The sequence below is a fragment of the Neovison vison genome, chromosome 11 (assembly GCF_020171115.1).
Source record: "Neovison vison isolate M4711 chromosome 11, ASM_NN_V1, whole genome shotgun sequence".
In the NCBI taxonomy this organism is placed as follows: domain Eukaryota; kingdom Metazoa; phylum Chordata; class Mammalia; order Carnivora; family Mustelidae; genus Neogale; species Neogale vison.
The window spans coordinates 163783619-163803183 of record NC_058101.1 but is presented as its reverse complement, the minus strand read 5'-3'; the positions used below and the strand labels follow the sequence as shown (position 1 = coordinate 163803183).

Genomic DNA, 19565 nt, shown 5'->3' with positions numbered 1-19565 from the left:
ATCACAAGTAGGCGGAGAGGCAGGCAGAGAGAGAGGGGGAAGCAGGCTCCTCGCTGAGCAGAGAGCCTGATTCAGGGCTCCATCCCAGGACCCTGGGATCATGACCTGAGCCGAAGGCAGAGGCTTTAACCCACTGAGCCACCCAGGCGCCCCAATAATAAATAAAATCTTAACAACAACAGCAGGAACAACAACAAGGCATTGGTGAATATCCCTGGCTTGCTCTGAAATTAATGTGGTATTCCTAGTGTTTCTTATTAAGTTCCGTGTGGTGTTTTGGCTATTTTATTGAGATCCTTAAATAAATTTGCATAGAGTTGTCCTAGGTGTGAGTTTGGTAAAAAACATAGAATGATATTTTGCTCTTTGAATCAGTTTTAATGTGCATAATATAATGGAATCTATCCCATATATGTTTTTTTTTAATTTTTTAATTTTTTTAATTGGCATATAATGTATTATTAGCCCCAGGGGTACAGGTCTGTGAATCGCCAGGTTTACAGATTTCACAACAATCACCATAGCACATACCTTCCCCAATGTCCATAACCCCACCCTTTCCCTACCACCACCACCACCCCCACTTCCCCCCCCACCATCAGTTTGTTTTGTGAGATTAAGAGTCTCTTATAGTTTGTCTCCCTCGATCCCACCTTGTTTCATTTATTTCTTTTCTACCCCCAAAACCCCCTACGTTGCCTCTCAACTTCCTCATATCAGGGAGACCACCATATATGTTTTGTTTTTGTTTTTGTTTTGCCAAGGCTTTATTTAATATTACTTCCATCACCTCTTTTTTGTCCATTCTTTAAGCTTTCTTACCCCCCTCCCCTTGTATTATATTTTTGGCCATATTTTGCTATAAGTTCAGTCTTCTTTGTTAACTAATGTCCCCAGTCTCTGCCAGTTACTTGGAAAAAATTTTACTTACTGAATGCCACAGTTATATGCCCTTCCTCCTTCCTCCACACTGTAGAATGCATTTGGGGGTTCCCGTCCTAATCTGTTGTGATAAAAAACGGTTTGTTTTTTACATTCTGTAACTCTTCTTTCAAGAATTATGATATTTGTGTACCATTTTCTTGCTGTGATTATTTTACTTAACTAAAACGTTTAAGCAGATTAAATGTTCATCATGAAGCATTCTCTCATGACATCCCAGTTTGTAAGTCATTTATTTTTATTCATCCCTTGGTTGTCTGTATTATATCTTTTTTTTTAAAAGATTTTATTTATTTATTTGACAGAGAGAGAGAGGGATCACAAGTAGGCAGAGCAGTGGGCAGAGAGAATGGGGAAAGCAGGCTCCCTGCCGAGCAGAGAGCCCGATGTGGGGCTCGATCCCAGGACCCTGAAATCATGACCTGAGCTGAAGGCAGAGGCTTAACCCACTGAGCCATCCAAGTGCCCCCTGCATTATGTCTTATAGTCGCTTCCCAGGAAGGGTAATGAATGTCAAGGCAAAGCTTAGAAACATCATTTAGTTATGGACATCGGGGAGGGTATGTGAAATGGTGAGTACTGTGAAGTCTGTAAGCCTGATGATTCACAGACCTGTACCCCTAGGGCAAATAATACATTAAATGTTAATAAAAATAATTAATAAATTAAAAAAGGAAAAAAAAAGAAACATCCTTTAGTGAGCTGTGTAACTAACTTACAAGAACACCAAGGACAGGCATTAGATTCTTATCGGTGAACAAAGACAAAAAAAAAAAAGAAAGAAAAGAAAAGAAAACAAACAAACAAAAACTTACATAAGGAAAAGGCAAGGAAGAAGGCAAGGAGGGGGGGCAAGGTGCTAGTCTACAAAGAGTGAATTTTGTTTTTCTAATTAGGGTTATTTAGCTCACAGCTATCAAAGAGATTGGTCAGGCCATGTATTCTGGAATAGATTGATTAGGTCATTAGAGAAAACAATTTCAGTTATTTGTGGATTTTCCAGAAGTCTTGAGACTTAAACTATGCAGGACACAGACAGGGTGTCTATCAACAGTGTCTGCCAACGTCCTGGCATCTCCACCATAGACAGGCCAGGACCACTCCATTTCCCCCAGCAGAATTTCTGTGAGAAAGACTTACAAAGTCATTGCAAGTTTGGAAACATCTTCCAGTTGCCATCTCGATTTATAGATTTTTGTGCTCTTAACACTTCCCCTTTAAACATCCACAGAGGTGTTCCCTTTTCCTGTGGTATATGAGTTGCTAGGGAAATCTGCAGCCACTTCATTTTTCCCTTTGTATTCCACCTCAATCTTCTATTTGTCTTTTTTTTTTTTTTTAAGGATCTTATTTATTTGACAGAGAGATCACAAGCAGGCAGAGCAGCGGACAGAGAGAGAGGAGGAAGCAGGCTCCCCGTGGAATAGAGAGCCCGAAGCGGGGCTCGATCCCAGGACTCTGGGATCATGACCTGAGCCGAAGGCAGAGGCCCAACCCACTAAGCCACCCAGGCGCCCCTATTTGTCTTTTTTTAATGCCCAGAGGAAAGAATCTTGCCATGATCTGTATCCGTCTGTCTGTCTGTCTGTCTATAAAATGGCAAGCCACTTTATAGCTTCATGTTTTCCTTTGTTTTAACAAAATATGTTTGCATTTTAATTTTTTAAAATTAATGGTTGCATTTAATTTTTTGTTTTCCACAAATATTGATATGTTCTATTCATTTTCATTCCATTCAATGTATTTTTAAATTTCCCCAGGATTTCCTTTTTGACCCATGTGTTTTTTAATTTCCTTTTTGACCCAGCGTATTTTTTTAGTTTCCAAATGGTTGGAGATTTTACTGCTATCTTTCTTTTACTTATTTCTAGTTTGAGTTCATTGTGGTCAGAAAACAGATAACATATGACTTAAATTCTTTTAAATTTGTTGAGGTTTGTTTTGTGGTCTAGGAAATTGTTTATCTTTGACTATGTTCCATGAGTACTTAAAATGAAGGTGTATTCTGCTGTTGTTGGGTAGAGTATTCTACACATGTTGATTAGATCCTGTTTTATTTATTTTACTTTATTTCATTTATTTGTTTTTTAAGTAGACTCTGTACCCAATGTGGGGCTTGAAACAACAACCCTGAGATCAAGAATCATATGTTCTATCAACTGAGCCAGCCAGGTGCCACACATGTTGATTAGATCCTGTTGATTAATGCTATTGTTGAATTAATCTATATTTTTGCTGCTTTTCTGCTTAGTTATTTTATCAGTTGTTGAAAGAGAGATGACAAAATCTCTAATTATAATTGTGGGCTTTGTTATTTCTCCTTTCAGTTCTATGAGTCTTTGCTTTACATATTTTGCAGTTCTTTTCTTTTGCACTTACACATTAGGATTGCTATGTCTTCTTGGTAAATTGATGCTTTTGTCATTATATGATGTCCATCTCTCTCTCAGCTAATTTCTTTGCTCTGAATTCTACCTTATCTGAAATTAATATAGCCACACCTGCCTTCCTTCGATTACTGTTTGCATGACAGATCTTTTTCCATCCTTTTACTTTCGACCTGCCTATATTTTTTCTATTTGAAGTAAGCTTCTTGCAAATAGCATATACCTATGGTTCTAAATTGACTTTGACAATCTGTCTTTTCAATTGGTGTATTTAGAACATTTATATTTAGTGTAATTAGTAATATTTTAGAGTCTAAGTCTGCTATTTTACTATGCTTTCTGTGTGTGTGTGTGTGTGTGTGTGTTTAGGGGGTGGGGACAGAGGGAAATGGGGAGAAAGAATCTTAAGCAGGTTCCATGCCCAGTGTGGGCTCAATCTCATAACCCTGAGATTATGACCTGAACCAAAACTCAAGATAAGATACTGAGCCCCCCAGGCATCCTGCTTTCTTTGTTTTTCATTTCTGTTTTCTTTTTTTGCCTTTCTATGGATTACTTGAACATTTTTTTAGAATTGCCTTTGATTTACCCATAGTATTTTTTAAATGTCTCTTTATATAGCTTTTTTAAATGGCTGCTTTAGGTATCACAGTCTTCTGGTGTTCTCAGTTTACCAACTAGAGTGAAGTATAGAAATCTACTTCCCTTTGTGTCCTTTTAACTTCTTCCACTTATAATAAATTATAATAAATTACAATAAATTGTCTTAAATATTTGCACTAGATAGTTATAATTTTTGCTTTGGCCATCAAGCACAATTTAGAAGATTTAAGAAGAGAAACCAAGTCTATTGTATTACTTACATTTATGCTTACTGTGTTCTTTTCTCCATCTTAATGTTCTAAGATTCTTTCTTTTCTTGTTTCTTTTCTATTTAGAGAACTTTTTTTTAGTTATTCTTTTAGACTAGGTCTCCTGGCAACAAATTCTCTTACTCTTCCTTTATCTGAGATGGTCTTGATTTCTTCTTCAAATTTGATTGTTATGTTTTCTTGGTAAATTGACCCTTCATGAATTTCCAAGTGGATTTTTTCCCAAATTTCAAAAGTTGTCAGCAATTGTTTTGACCACTTTTTCCACCTCACTCTCTCTCCTCCCTGGGACTCTGATAAAATGAATGTAAAATTGTTTCGTTAACATATCACAGATCCCTAGTCTCTGTTCATTTTGTTTCAGTCTTTTTTTTTTTTTAAGATTTTATTTATTTATTACAGTGAAAGATAGTGAGAGAGGGAATATAAACATGGGAAAGCTGGAGAGGAAGAAGCAAGCTCCCTGCCAAGCAGGGAGCCTGATATGGGGCTCAATCCCAGGTCTTTTTACTCTCTGTTGTTCAGATTGGGTCATTTCTATTGTTTTATCTTCTAGTTCAGAGGTTCTTTCCTTTTCCTTTTCCATTCTGCACTGAGTTTTTTATTTTCATTATTGTATTTTTCAATTCTAAAATTTCCTTTTAGTGCTTCACTACATGTTCTATGCCTTAGCTGAGACTTCTTTTTTCATTTGTTCAAGTGCATTCACAATTGCTTGTTGAATCATTTCTTTCTTTCTTTTTTATTTTTTTAAAGATTTTATTTATTTATTTACTTATTTATATATATATATTTTAAATACTTATTTTTGAGAGAGAGAAAGAAAGCACAAGTGGGGAGTGAGGAGGGGTGGAGAGAGAGGGAGAAGCAGACTCCCTTCTGAGCAGGTAGCCTGATATGGGAGTCAATCCCAGGTCCCTGGGATCACGACCTAAGCCGCAGGCAGATACTTAACTGACTGAGCTACCCAGGTGCCCCTGTTGAAGTACTTCTATCTTGGCTACTTTAAAATCTTTGTCAGATAATGTAACATTTCTGGCATCTTAGTATTTGTATCCATTGCCTTTTTCCCATGGAGTCGGAGGTCTTCCTTAGTATTTGGCATCACGAGTTATTTCTGATTGAATTCTGGACATCTTGGGTGTTACGTTATATTATGAGATTCTGGATCTTAGTGATATCTCTGTTTTAGCTGTCTCTTTCTGACACCATTCTATCAGGGGCATGGGGGGAATCTTTTTACTGCCAGACGGTTCTAAAATCCAGGCATCCTATATATCTGCCATTGACACCCAAGGTGGAGGCTTCTCATTACTGCTGGGTGGGGATGGAAGTTAGGTTCTCTAGTGGTGTCTACTGACACTGTAGGCAGGGCCCAGGGCTCATTACTGCCTGGAGAGCATGAAAGTCCCAATTCCCTACTGGACTTTCTCTGACATTGTCTTGGTGGGAAGGTTGTGGCGCTTTATTACAAGCTGATGAAGCTGGCAGTCTAGGCTCCTATTATGTTTTGCTGTTTTGAGTGAGAACAATGTTTGACTGTGGTAGAACAATTATTATCCTAAAGTTTTCTTTCTGGCTAGCCTGCCCCTTTGGCTGAGTGAAAAAAGGCTTTTGTTAGGTTTTTGTTTTGTTTGTCTGTGTCTTTTGATGTTTCTGGATTGCTGGCTTCAAGGTTGAAGTCTGGGAATTTGAGGCATAAAGAAAACCCAGGAAATAGACCATTTTGTTTTTTCCTTGAATCCTGAGATCCCTAGCTGGTCTGACTTCTTCTCTCTGCTTTTCAGTCTCCTTATGTTTGTTTTATATATAATGTCCAGGGTTTTTAGTTATATTTAGTAGGAGGAATAGGGAAAAGTATGTTTACTTTATATTCCAGAAGTCCTCACTTTTTTATGCATATAAAATTGATGACCTTGTGGGCAAAGCATTTCTCTGTGTTGTACTTAAACAACTCTTGTTGATCTTAAAATATTATAAATCTAGCTCTCTTTAATATTATAATACTGTTTACCAACTTAGTCAAATACTCTTAACTGATATGATGTGGGCCTGGAGCAAATGGTCAAAAAACAATTTTTGAGATGTTTTTGGTGCAAAAAGGTGTTTTTATTAAAGCACCAGGACAGGACCTGTGGGCAGGAAGAGCTATACTGGGATTATGAGGAGCTGTTGATTATATACTTAAAAAAAATTTTTTTTAAAATTTATTTATTTGACAGAGAGTAAGAGCACAAGCAGGGGGAGGAGCAAGCAGAGGCAGAGGGAGAAACAGGCTCCCCACTGAGCAGGGAGCCTGATGCCAGGCTTGATCCCAGGACCCTAGGATCATGACCTAACTTGAAGGCAGCCCCTTAACTGACTGAACTGCCCAGGTGCCCTGATTGTATTTCTAAGTCAAGGGTGAGAAGTAAAGACAGAAGAAGTTTCTGAAAGGGTTTTCATATGCTAAAGAAGACTTCTAGGATCCTGGAGGCCTGAGCTACTGTCAAGCCTTTAGCAGAGCATTAAGACAGTTATGGAGCTCCTGGAGGAATGTCTTACTCTGCCTGTCTCAAGTATTTGTCAGGGGGCTGCAAGTTGCTTGGAAATTTAAATTTATCTACATTTCTTTGGTCTTTGTTCTCCACATCATTACATTTGCCCATTTTAAAATTGTAAGTCTGAGATCCATTTCACTTTTTAAATTGGAATCACCACGTCATATGTGAGATTCTCCAGTATGCCGAACTATGTATGCCAACATTACAAGGACTTTTGATTGATATTCTTCTTTTTTTTTTTTTTAACATTTTATTTATTTGAGAGAGAGAGAGAGAGAGAGCGCAAGAAGGGAATAGGTCAGAGGGAGAAGCAGACTCCCTGTGGAGCTGGGAGCCGGATGTGGGACTTGATCCCAGGACTATGGGATCACGACCTGAGCCTAAGGCAGTGGCTTAACCAACTGAGTCACCCAGGTGCCCATAAACTGGATATTCTTAAATGTCACCTTAAACACAAAGAGCACACTACTGCAGCAGGGAACTCTGGGTCCATCTCTCCATATAGGACTGTTTGGGACCCCGCGTCCCCTGCATTCATAATCTTTCATAATCTTCCAATCACACCTCCTGTTATGGTAAACATTCTATAGCATACACGAGCATGCTTCTTCAACTGATGGATTCATCGAACTTACTCCATTCCTGATTTCTGCATCTGGCTCCAGGCCACCAAGATGAGTCTGATGACATTCTCAAGATGGAGAATCTTAATCCCGTGGTGTTTGGGAGCATGGGTATGGCAGTCAGGCTAGAACTAGACTTGAGTGGGTTCCAACTCCACGCTTAGTAGTTGCACGTCCTTGGCTAAACCTGAGTTTCCTCCTGTACAATAGGCTCCCAATCTCCATCTGAAAGAGCTGCTGTGAGAACTTAACGGCAAGCTTTCTGTAAATAGTCATCTTCTTTCCCACCAGCGTTTACTCGGCGGCGCTGCCGCGTTGCCTCTAGTTTTCGCTGCTTCTGCGATGAACGTGATTGCCTCTTTTACATCTTTCCAAGGCTCTGACAGTTCTCTTTCATCTCAATCTGTTGGTTTATCCACCGTGGCGTGGAAATCAGCCTTTCTTTGATTTCCTTGGGAATATGAAGCAGTTATTAACTGAAATTGTATTCTCTTTTCTCAAGGGAATCATCCAGTATCCTCTTACCGCCTATGCTCTGCTCTGCTCTTTTTCCTGCTGTGTGCTCATCCTTTTTTTTTTTTTTCTGTAGAAATTCCATCTATCCTTTGTGCTTTTTGTTCTGTTCACTCCCCTCTGAGTAATAGGGCCCATTTTATCCTCACCTGATACTGTCCCAAAATAGTGTGGGTAGAAGCACTTTGACTCCCTTCTGCATCTGGAAGCGTCCCTTCAGGAGGTCCACCCATGGTGGAGGACCGAGTTCTGACACCTTTTTTCCTGTTTAGCTTCTGAGCCACCTGAAGAGGGTGTGGTAGAAGCGGTTGGGGGGCAGCCTTCCTCTAGGAGCTTTGTTTTTCCGTCTCTGAATGTGTTGAACATCTGTACTGCGGACCAGCTTTAAAGAGGTGGGGGCATGGCTTGTTTCCGGGGTTTCTGATTTGTCCCTCTGTTTTGGGGAGAGATGGCGACTTTGTTGAGAAAGTTGGGCCTTTGTTTTCTGAGTCCCCAGGCATATTCCTCCCAGGTAAGGGCTGATCCCTAGCTGGGGCAAAATGGGCTTGCCTCCCAGCCTCACGCCGCCCAGTCGAGGGAGCCTGGTCAGAGAAACAGTGCCATCGTGTGGCCACTCAGCGTTCTCTCCGGGCCTGCTCTGGTTTCATTCAAGCCCGTGTGGAGTGTGGGTGCGCCTGGTGGGGTCAGAAACCCAAAGGGTGTCTTTCATTCTTCCTGCCAGCCTCCCATCCTCTGCCCTCTCGGGGACTGCAAGCCCCTCCAGGCTGGGCACAAGGATCTGTCAGGTCTTCAGAAGCTCTTCACGACCATACCCAGAAGAGAGTCATGACCTGGCTCCCTTGAGTTCTCCCTGCACTGTGTTTTGTCTTTATTCTAGGCCCTTTTTATTCTCTCAACTATCTAGATACATTTTTTAAAAAAATATTTTATTTGTTTACTTGACAGAAAGAGAGCGATCACAAGTAGGCAGAGAGGCAGGCAGAGAGAGAGGGGAAGAAGGCTCCCCGCGGAGCAGAGAGCCTGATGTGAGGTTTGATCCCACAACCCTGGGATCATGACTCAAGCTGAAGGCAGAGGCTTAACCCACTGAGCCACCCAGGCACCCCCTAGAAGCATTGTTTTTGTAAATGTGATATAATACCACCATCTTCTTAAGAAATTCTCTGAGAAAAACTGTGAGAAAGCAAAATGCATCTTAATTTTCCTCCATTTTTCTGTTCCAGGCCTCTCCTTCCAGCCCACCTTTGAGCTATGCTGTCCCCATAACCTTGCCCGTATCTGACTGCAGGGCATGTTCAGACGGTCCCATCTCTGTAGGAAACCCGGGTCTTAAGTGTTTTTAGCTCAGGGCCTTGCTTTGCTCTGAACTTCTGGATTCAGGATGATCATGGGCTTACATTTCAGCACCTCTCAGGACACAGGAGGATTTCAGCTCGGGTTCTCTAGATGATAATAGCCAGGAGGAGCTGTCTGATGGCGAGAATTTCAAGCCCCAGTTAAGGTGGGTGCTGGCTGTAGATGTGGATGTAGAAGGGTGGTATTATTTGGTGGCCGTCAAGTCACATGCTAGTGCCTACTTTGCCCAGTTACCCACAAGGCTGGTACATCAGTGACCCCTTGGCGTCCAGCTGGACTTCTGTGAAGATTCCCTCAATGAGGGCAAAAGAAGGGAAGGGATGGGCAAGAGGTGGTGAAATATTTGGTGCCCAGAAACTTCCTTCCTCCTTATTCCTCTGTTAGGTGCCTCGGAAGGGGAGCATTGAACCGGAAAATCTGGTACTCCACGACCTTGCACGTAGGAGCCACTCAAAAGTGTTTGCTGAACTTAATACTAGGAGACAGTGTGCTCTCATGGGGAAAAAAAAAAAAATCCCGAACACGCCCCTCTGCCATTTCTGCGATGCCTCCCCCGGGCCGCGCGGTGGCGCTGTGGTTCCGCAGAGGCCGGGTGATGCGGGGCGCGCCTGGGCGCGCGGGCTTCCGGGGACCCTCAGAGCGGCGGCGGCGACGCGCGGGGCAGCGGCGGTGAGTGCGGCTTGCGGGCCTGGGGGTGGGTCGCCAGCCCCGAGCTCCCTAGGCCTCCGCTCGGGGCCTGGGGAGGGCCGGCCGCGCCCGCCGAACAGGCCCCCGAGGCGCCACGCTGTTTCGCTGGCCTGGCCGGGGGAGGGAGAGGCAGCGTGGGGCTCGCCGAGCAGGGGTGCGCCACCCGCAGGGCCAGGAGTCGCTGCCCTGGCCCCGCTACCGATTTGCCCGGGGACCCTCGGCACTTCCTTCCCCCCGCCTCGGAGCCTGGCTGCTTTTTTGTCAGAGGAGAGACCTTGGCCGCGGTGCCTCTAAGACCCGTCGGCCCCGCCACTCGGGGTTGTGGGTGGGCCCGGGGTCTGTGCTCTGATCCCGCCGACTCCCGTCTGCCCCGCAGGCTCTCCCACCTGTCACCCTGGCCCTTCTCTGCTTGGACGGCGTCTTCCTCTCCTCCGCCGAAAATGACTTTGTGCACCGCATCCAGGAGGAGCTGGACCGCTTTTTGCTGCAGAAGCAGCTGTCAAAGTAAGCTGGGGCAGAGCGGGGCGGGGGTGGGGAGGGGGACGGCTGCCTGTTTGGGAATGGTGGGTTCACGGGGAAGCCGCCTGTGTCCCCTTCCCAAGTAGCTCGTTCCTCCCTGCGTCTGGCCTTGGCCTTTGGGTTTAATAACCTCCTCGCTAGCCTCTCCCAGCCACATCTTTCCTGTGTAATTCTGAGCATCACCCAGAGACCGGAGGGTGTCAGCACAAGAATGGAATGGTACCGGTAACTCGCTGTGATAACCCCTTTGCAGCTGGCCAGGGATGAAGGGGGGCAGAGGGCCCTAGTGTCAAGCCTCCTGTGAGCTGGGCGTGGAACTGGTGGGGGTCAGGCCCTCCGCCCCAGCTCAGCACTTATTCCCATCCCTTCCCAGGGTGCTTCTTTTCCCCCCACTCTCCAGTCGCCTGCGGTACCTGATCCACAGGACAGCAGAGAATTTTGATCTTCTGAGCAGCTTCTCTGTTGGGGAGGGCTGGAGGAGGAGGACAGTCATCTGTCACTTGGATATCAGGTGTGTATCTTAGTGCTGTGGAGGGCCCTTGGCAGCTTCCTGTGGGTTAGCTGGTCAGGAACTAGGGCCCGTAGCCTCCAGGCTGCTGCTTCTGTTCCCCACCTCATCGGCTTCAGGTCAGTGCCCGCCTTCTGTTTCAGCAGCGGGGTAGGTGTGCATTGTTTGTGGGATTCATTCAGCAAATTCAGCTATATGCTTGGGCCGAAAGAGAGAAAAATAGAGCAGTTGAAGCAGTGAGAGCGTCTGCTCTGAGAGGCCGTGGAGTGTGAGAAGCACACTCGAGCCTCACGCATTTCTATTATGTGTGCATCTCACAGGATCTTATTATAACCACTATGATCCTAGTGTTTTTTTTTAAAGATTTTATTTATTTATTTGAGAGAGAGAGACAGTGAGAGAGAGCATGAGAGGGGAGAAGGTCAGAGAGCGAAGCAGACTCCCCATGGAGCTGGGAGCCTGATGTGGGACTTGATCCCGGGACTCCAGGATCACGCCCTGAGCCGAAGGCAGTCATCCAACCAACTGCGCCACCCAGGCGTCCCTATGATCCTAGTGTTTAAAGTTATGTATTTTTTTTTTTATTAGAGAGAGGAGGGGTAGTGAGAGGGAGAGAGAATCTTAAGCAGGTTCCGTGTTCAGCACAGAGCCCAATGTCAGCGGCGGTGTGCGGCATGCCGGCCTGGGGGTGGGTCGCCAGCCCCGAGCCCCCTAGACTTCCCGCTCGGGGACTGGGGAGGGCCGGCCGCACCTGCCGAAGAGGCCCCCAAGTTGATCCCACAGCCCTGAGATCGTGACCCTGAGATCACTGAGCAGAAGTCAGGAGTTGGACAGTTAACTGATGGAGCCACCTAGATGCCCCCTACCTTGTATATTATTCTAATAACCAAATTCCTAAATGCAAGTACTTACTTTTATCTAGTGTATACCTGAAGATTCCGTTATCTCCAGCATAGTTTATGACACCAGAGGGGAGAGCTGGTGTTTCTTCTGCAAACATGGCATTCAGCTTCCTCTCTAGTGCCTTCCCTGTGGTATTTCCAGGGGTCACTGTGGCGTTGGTTTTGCCCTAACACTGACTCGAAAGCCTCATGCCTGAATGGCAGGTAGCGCCAGTAAACCGTTGTCCTACACACTGCTCTGATCACACTTCCTGTTCCTGCTCCAGGTTACCCAGTTCAGATGGACTCTCTGGCCCCGGCCACCCTCCTGCCTCCCAGCTTAGCAAGTTCCGAGGTGCCCGGCCCACCTCAAACCAAGGAGCACCTGTGGGTCCTCAAGGGGCGCGGGGTGGCCGGGGGCATCGTGGACGCAAACCGGACCAGGCTTTGTATGTGCCCCGAGTGCTGCGCAGGCAAGGAAAAGGGGTACCACCCTCTACCCTAGGGCTCAAGGGAGACCCTCCAGCTGGCGGGCTCCCAGAAGAACCTGGAAATGTTGGTGCTGGGGACCTCAGCTCTGAACAGGACCTCCCTGTGTTGATGACTCAGGCACCTGAGGACCCAGAGGGCCCAGACCAACACTGTGACAATGAGCAGCTACCGGACCCACTTGGCGTTGAGTCCCCAATGCCCGAGAGCCACTCAGGGATGGGAGATGGGTTGGAGATGGCCACACGACTGGAGTCCAGTCTGCGGCTGGACTTGGAAGAGGGGAACGGGAATGAGGTGGAGAAGAGCCTGGCGGCAGAGGAGGAAGAGGAAGAGGCAGAAGAGGAGGGGCCTGGCAGCTGCTCCTGGGACGATTACAGTGAACTGCTACAGGAGGTGATGAGGCTCTTAAGCCTGGAAAAGGGAGGGCGGAAGTGAGGTGGGTGTGGTCATGGGCGGATGGCAACCAAAGGTCCTGGAGAGGAGGGGCTGGGTGTTGGGTGATAGGGGTCCCTTAGGAGACGTAGGGGTGGAGCGCTGGGACTTGCCCAGAGGACTTGGGACTGACACAGTTGGGGGGATGGGGTTCAGGATATGGGGTCAGGGGTGTGGATTTGGGTTCCTGTGCAGTCCCGTGCAACCACGGGCAAGTCATTTTGTTTATGTATTATTTTATATATATCATATATTATCCGCCTTGTCTGAGAGGCAGATAATAATATTTTGCCTCATGAGGTAACAGGATATGAGGAATTGCTTTGTAAGGGACTACAGGCCTTGGTCATGAGAATGGTTCTTCTGCCTGAGGCTTTGTGTTACAAATCTCCTTTCCTTGGAACTGGGTGTCTGCCCCTGAGACTGGCTGTTCGTTTGGGAGGGTGGGCGTCTTTTACTACTGTGTTACGCGTGAAGGCTAGAGACCAGGTAGATTTGCTTAATATCACATTGTTGATAAGGGGAGGAAGGATCCTGGACTTGCCCAGTTCTGTCTCTTACTATGTTTCTTTGGGGAAAATTACTTCTTTTTAAAGATTTTTAAAAAAATTTATATTTGATAGACAGCAAGAGAGGAGACACAAGCAGGGTGAGTGGGAGAGGGAGAAGCAGGTTTCCCCTACCCCCAGCAGGGAGCTCGATGCGGGACTCCATCCCAGGAGCCCGGGATCCTGACCTGAGCCAAAGGCAGACGCTTAAGGACTGAGCCACCCAGGGCACTCCTGGCAGAATTCCTTAACTCTTTGATTTATAGTGCTCTAGTCTGTAAAGAGGGGATACTGTGAAACATAATGCACGTAAATGCCTGTTCCCCAGTCGGGACTCCATAAAAGTGAGGTACCTTCACGAAAACTGCCTCCCCACCTTCTAGCCTATTCTGCTATCATGCTGCTTTTCCCAGACCCCTGCCAGGTGTGGCTCCCGTGGGAAGCCGCTTGCGGTGGTCTGCTCCCTGCCGGGTGAGTCCTGCTTCTGTCTGCAGGACTCGTTGTGTGGTTCTGAAAGCACATGTGTGGAGCCCTGTGTGTCAGAGCTCCCCTTGCTGAAGGGTGTGACCTCTCCCAGATAACAGACAACCTGACGGAGAAGGACATTCAGGTAGAGAAGATCCATGTGGACACGTCTTCCTTCGTGGAGGAACTGCCTGGAGAGAAGGATTTTGCCCATGTGGTGGAGATCTACGACTTTGAGCCAACACTCAAGACTGAGGACCTGCTGGCCGCGTTTTCTGAGTTCCAGTGAGTGCTCACAAGACTTCAGGGAAGCAAGGGGAGGTGGGCGCTGGGACGTCACTGTGTTGTCGGGGACCCTTGCTGCCCCTCCCCCAGGGTCTAGCTGTCTGGAAAGAAGGGCAGAAAGTGAATGTGGTTGTTCTGGGCTCTGTACCCCTGCTGGCCATGACAGTACAGGAGGGGGAGAGCTGGTTTTTTAGTGGAGGGCATATTCAGAGGCTCTAGAGCTGGTCCTACCGGCATCCATCTTGCCCCCTCCCTCCGCACGCCTGCTGGGAGCCGGGTTCCCTGTCGGGATGCAGGATGCTGGCAGCCCACTGCCTCCCCTTGCTCCATATCCCGGCCACCCCGTCAGTCAGTCTACAGACTGAGGGCCATTTCTGTGCCAGAACTGTTTCTGGGGTGAGCTGGGTCTGAATGCCCTGGGGCAGAGTCAGGGTGGAGAAGGGCGCCAAGGGGGTGTACTGCAAGCAGAGATTTCTGTTGCCTCAGATTTCTTTTTTTTTTTTTTTAAAGATTTTATTTATTTATTTGACAGAGATCACAAGTAGGCAGAGAGGCAAGCAGAGAGAGAGAGAGGAGGAAGCAGGCTCCCCAAGGAGCAGAGAGCCCGATGCGGGGCTCGATCCCAGGACCCTGGGATCATGACCTGAGCCAAAGGCAGAGGCTTTAACCCACTGAGCCACCTGGGCACCCCTGCCTCAGATTTCTTGATCTGACTCCAGTCTTCCCTCCTTCCCCTTCTTCCTTCCTCCTTCCCTCCCTTCTTCCTCCTCTCCTTCCCTCCCCCTTTGTTTTTTTAATGTTCATTTTCCTTTTTCAGTCTCCTTTCTCTTTTTCTGCTTAGTCTTTTATTTTTTTTTCAAAGATTTTAATTTTTAAGTAATCTCTACATCCAACATGGGGCTTGAATCCACAGTCCTGAGATCAAGAGTCGAATGCTCCACTGACAGCCAGCCAAATGCTCCTCCAGCTTAGTTTTTTAAAAATCCCTTTCTTGGGGCTCCTGAGTGGCAAAGTCGGTTAAATGCCTGACTCTTGGTTTCAGCGTAGGTCATGATATCAGGGTGTTGAGATCGAGCCCAGTGTTAGGCTCTGCACTCAGCAGTGGGTATGCTTGGGACTCTTTTCCCCTCTCCTCTGCCCCTCCTCCTTGCCCTCTCTCTCAAATAAAATGAAAATCTTTGAAAAAAAAAATGAATAAAGATACCTTTTTTCATGGCCCCCTTTTAAGACTGCTTCCCAGACTGCCCTCCCTTGCCTCCCTGAGCCTGAGCCTGAGGAATGCCAAAGGGGCAGCTTAGTAGGGCAGGAGGGGCTCATCTGCTCTCGCTTCCTAAAGGTGTGGCCAAACGGGGGCCTCCTGTGACTCCTTCAGCCAGCATGGGCAGTGGCCACAGAGAAATGGGCCTCAAACTGCTTTTGGCCTCTCATCAGCCTCAGACTCAGTGTGGCTTTCTTGGGCAGTAGGAAGAAAGCTGACCAGGAGCAATAACACAGACATGCTTATTTTAGGTTCTGCCCCCTGTCCCTGGCACGTAAACCCTTTTGTCTCCCATGCCCTTGGCCTCACCTTGGCAGTGCCTGCGTGGAGCCTTCTTCACCCTTGGCGCTGTGCTCTTCAAGCTTTTTGAGTCCTGTCTTCCTCAGCTGTAGGAATCTGGGACCCACCAATCCACAGGGCTGATGCTTGTCCTTCTGAGGCTAACTGTGTGGCCTTCGAGAAAGTTGGCTGCAAAGCTTTGTCTCCTCGCAGGGGAGATAAGAACTTGTCTTGGGCTCGTAGTGTTAGAGGATCGGAGGTGGGAGGGGACTCCTGCAGAAGGGGTTTCACCCCTTGCTTTTGTCTTTACTCTGTCTCCTCTTCCCTGGCACAGAGAGAAGGGGCTCAAGATTCAGTGGGTCGATGACACGCACGCGCTCGGTGTCTTTCCCTGCCTGGCCTCAGGTAATGCAGCTTCGTGGTGTCTTTGACTGCTGTCTTCAAGGGAAGGATGACCTGTGGCGGGTGCAGGCTCACCTGGGCAAGTGGCCCCACAGCCCGTACCCAGCCCTCGCAGTCCGTGAGTTCAGAGGCAGTGGAGGAGGAGCTGGGCCGGGAAGCTCGTGGTGGTGCCTTCAGGTCAGAGGTTTCAGAGTCTGGTGATGTTTACCGAGCCCGTGTCACAGGCTGAGCTCTGGCTGCTTCCGCATGGGAAATGAAATCGTAGGAACATGCTCTTTTTATAAGTGAAAAGCCTTTAAATACTGGGGATTTCATATGGTTCAAGCAGATGCGTTTTTCCTCAGCTTTCATTGCAGCCTCAAGAAGTAGGTCAGGTTACTTCTATTTTACAGATGGGGAGACCGAGGTTCCCAGAATGTCAGTGGTCTGTCCCAGGTTACAAGGCCTCCCAGTGTCGAACCTGGGAGGGACGTCAGCCAGTCCCCTGGCTGGGACCCCAGAGCTCCTTCCCCTGCTCGGCCACACCCCCAAGCCACCCCTGCCACACCATGGCTCACTTTGGGTGTATTTATTGAGACCCATGACCCTGTTGGCTGGGCTTTTCATAACCATGAGCTTCTGAACAGCAGCAGAGCTGGGAGAAGCCATAGTTGACTCAGACCAAGTTCTCAGGAGAGCTGGGGTGTGATGGCTGCTGCAGCACCACGGAAGGAGCCGACTGAGGGCAGGCAGGGAGGGTGGCCACGGGGTGCCGTGGAAAGAAAGAGTGCTGGATGCGGTGTGGCCGTGGCCACCTCCTGAGCTCTGCCAAGCTGTGTGTGAGGAGCAGGTCCCGTCCTGGCCTTGGCTTACACAGCTTACACAGCTCTCTCATGCTGTGTGTGATGTGCCATAGCCCAGGTACCCTGTGGCTCCAGCATAGCTCTGGGCAGTGAGGGCATGCATCAGGAGGGTCTTGAGTGGGGAAGGGGAAGGGTTTATTCGAAGCTCCTGGGCTTTAGAAGGTGGGAGGTGGGAGCCCGCCTTCCCTGATGTCAGCAATTGCAGCCTTGCTGGTGTGGCTCCAGACTGGCCCAGGGGAGAGCGTGGAGGCTGGGCTCTGTACCGGCTCCCCATCTGAGAGCACAAGTGGCCTCTGCGGGCCTGTGGAGCTCTAGGGGGATGAGGTGAACAGATGGTGGCCGTCTCTTGCCCGTTTGGAGTGGTGTTAGGGCAGCCCAGTCCCCGAGCTTCAAGGGAGTGCACAGAGAGGCTCCATCGGTTCGGTGGTACATGTGCTCCCTGGCCCTGATGGGGCCTCACCAGGAGGAACAGGGATGGCTCCAGATCTGTTTTCTTTCCATAGCCGCTGAAGCCCTGACCAAGGATTTTTCTGTGCTCAAGATCCGACCCCTCACTCAGGGAACCAAGCAGTCAAAGCTGAAAGCCTTGCAGAGGCCAAGTAAGGAAGCTGGTTGTGTCCTGATGGGAAAGCCGCGTGAGCGTACGAGTGGTTGGGCAGGGTGGGCCTTCCCTTGGATTCATTCCTGTCCTTGAGCTCTCTGCTTTAGGACCGCTGGGCTACAGTGGCCAAAGGGAAAATGGGTCCCATTACCGAGAGCTCTTTGCCAGCTGCTCTATTCTGGGCTTGCCCTTCTAGGTGTTGCTCAGGGAAAAGCTTGGTCTTTCCTGTGGGGCCCTGGAAACCATATTTTACAGTGGGTTAAGAAGAGCTTGGATTTTGGGGTCAGCCCTGTGTGTGATCCTGCTTCTGGCACCTCTTGAAATTGACCTTGAGCAAGTCACCTAATGTCTGTGAGCTGATTCCTTTCTAGAGTAAGCAGATTGTACTGGGTGGACTGGAGGAGTGAATAGAACAGCCTGACAGGGGACACCTGGGTTAAGCCTCTGCCTTTAGCTCAGGTCGTGGTCTCGGGGTCTTGGGATCGAGCCCCACATCGGGCTCCCTGCTCTGGGGAGCCTGCTTTCTCCTCTCTCTGCCTGCCTCTCTGCCCACTTGTGATCTCTCTCTGTCAAATAAGTAAATAAAATATTAAAAAAAAAAAAAAAAAAAAAAAGAACAGCTTGACAGACCTGCCTGGGGCATTGAGGGGTACACAGAAGGTACCAGATAAATGATCACTCCTCCTTTTTCCTCTTGTCCTTCCCAAATGCATGATGGAGGATGTTGGAGGCCAGTTTTCTGTGGCTGCAAAGTGGCTGGCAAGACTGGCCCGAAAGAGGTCTCCTGAGGCCACCTGATGCTCTTATGTCCCGTGTAACCTTTGCCCCAGACTTGGGGACAGTAAATATCCTGTCAGTTCAAGAGCTCCAGGTGTCCCATCTTGACTTGACTTCCCTTCTCGGTGGCCCAATCAGGGAAGACGCAGAGGTGGCAGGATTAGGCTAGGACCCCATGGGCATCTGGCCATGCTGTGGGGACAGCTGGGCCTTAGAGGCTGCTGTGTCACTGGGAGGAGTGGTGGCCGTAGCCTTGAACTCCGGTCCTCATTCCATGGGGCTTTCCTTTTAGAGCTCCTACGTCTGGCGAAGGCGAGACCACAGACAAATACAACGGTTGCCAGGAGGCTGGTGGCCCGGGCACTGGGGCTCCAACACAGGAAGAAAGAGCGGCCTGCCGTTGAGTCTCCTACCTCCCTGAGGCCCTGAGAGGCCCAGCAAGCCTGGATTGGCGCCCGCAGGACTGGGCTGGTGCCCCAACACCACAAGCCTTTACAGACACCAGAATAGCCCTGGGCAGTTGGTTAGGGTGTCCCTGTGGGGTGGGGTGGGCTTTCGTTTGGTCTAGTTCCATAGGTTGAGAAAAAAATAAAAGCTTGAACATTGCTTCAAAATGAAATGGCCTGCCAGGGAACACTAGGGGGTGCTATTTCTCTCCCATTTTAGACCTGGGGCTGCTGAAGAAATGGGGGAGGATCCCAACAGGGCCTCAAAGGCATTTTTGTCCAGTGTTTACCCAGTTTTTGGGGTGACGCGGGGGGGGGGCGGTTCCACCTGTTGTGTGACACCTGCCCAGTCTCCCAACACTTCCAGCATCCTAACCTGCTGCCCTGGGCTGCAGGGCACTAGCCCTTGGACCTGGTCCTAGTGTCTCCTGCTGGTGTGGGTCACAGAAGGGCTTGCTGCACTTCTGTAGCCATGAACAAAGACAAGAGGCAGCACCTGAAATGGTCGCTGAATTTGACTCCCTCCCAGGACAAGGGCATCTTTGGGGACAAGGTCTCAGGTCACTCCTGTTTCTGGTTTGGATGGATGGGTGCCAAGGCAGCCCTACTTGGTGCTCCGGGGTCACGGGAAGAGCCCGTCCCCTGCTGGTGCTGATGCTGGTGGGCGTGGTCCGCATCCCCATCACCTGAGGGGGCAGGGCTGGCCTCCCCACCCCCACCTCCAGAGCCCGGCCAGGGCACGGGCCTTGTGGACTACACCTAAGACGGTTTAAATCTGGATGTCCCATCCCATCCTCACAGCTGCCGTGCCTCGACAAACTCACTAAAAACATGAGTTCAGGAAAGGTCAGGACTTGGCATTTTTGTGATTTTTGTGATCCTTACCCTCTGCTGTCAGAAGGGTGGA

General features: G+C 48.4%; 1 protein-coding gene across 1 annotated transcript; it reads left to right on the top strand.

Annotated features, from left to right (window-relative positions):
• The first annotated feature begins 9655 nt into the window (after positions 1-9655).
• R3HCC1 (R3H domain and coiled-coil containing 1) lies at positions 9656-18831 on the top strand. Its single transcript, XM_044225147.1, has 8 exons — positions 9656-9905; positions 10300-10427; positions 10816-10953; positions 12119-12716; positions 13881-14053; positions 15925-15995; positions 17338-17433; positions 18505-18831. The coding sequence occupies exons 1-8, from the start codon at positions 9732-9734 to the stop codon at positions 18639-18641; spliced, it is 1515 nt and encodes a 504-aa protein (XP_044081082.1). The 5' UTR covers positions 9656-9731; the 3' UTR covers positions 18642-18831.
• Positions 18832-19565: the final 734 nt, after the last annotated feature.

What these genes read in the sequence shown, in the direction of transcription:
- R3HCC1 (XM_044225147.1), top strand. Translation starts at nt 9,732, where the DNA reads ATGGGGAAAAAAAAAAAAATCCCGAACACGCCCCTCTGCCATTTCTGC. An exon ending in ATCTGTCACTTGGATATCAG is followed by an intron (nt 10,954 to 12,118) that starts GTGTGTATCTTA and finishes TTCCTGCTCCAG; the next exon opens with GTTACCCAGTTCAGATGGAC. An exon ending in GCCGCGTTTTCTGAGTTCCA is followed by an intron (nt 14,054 to 15,924) that starts GTGAGTGCTCAC and finishes TCCCTGGCACAG; the next exon opens with AGAGAAGGGGCTCAAGATTC.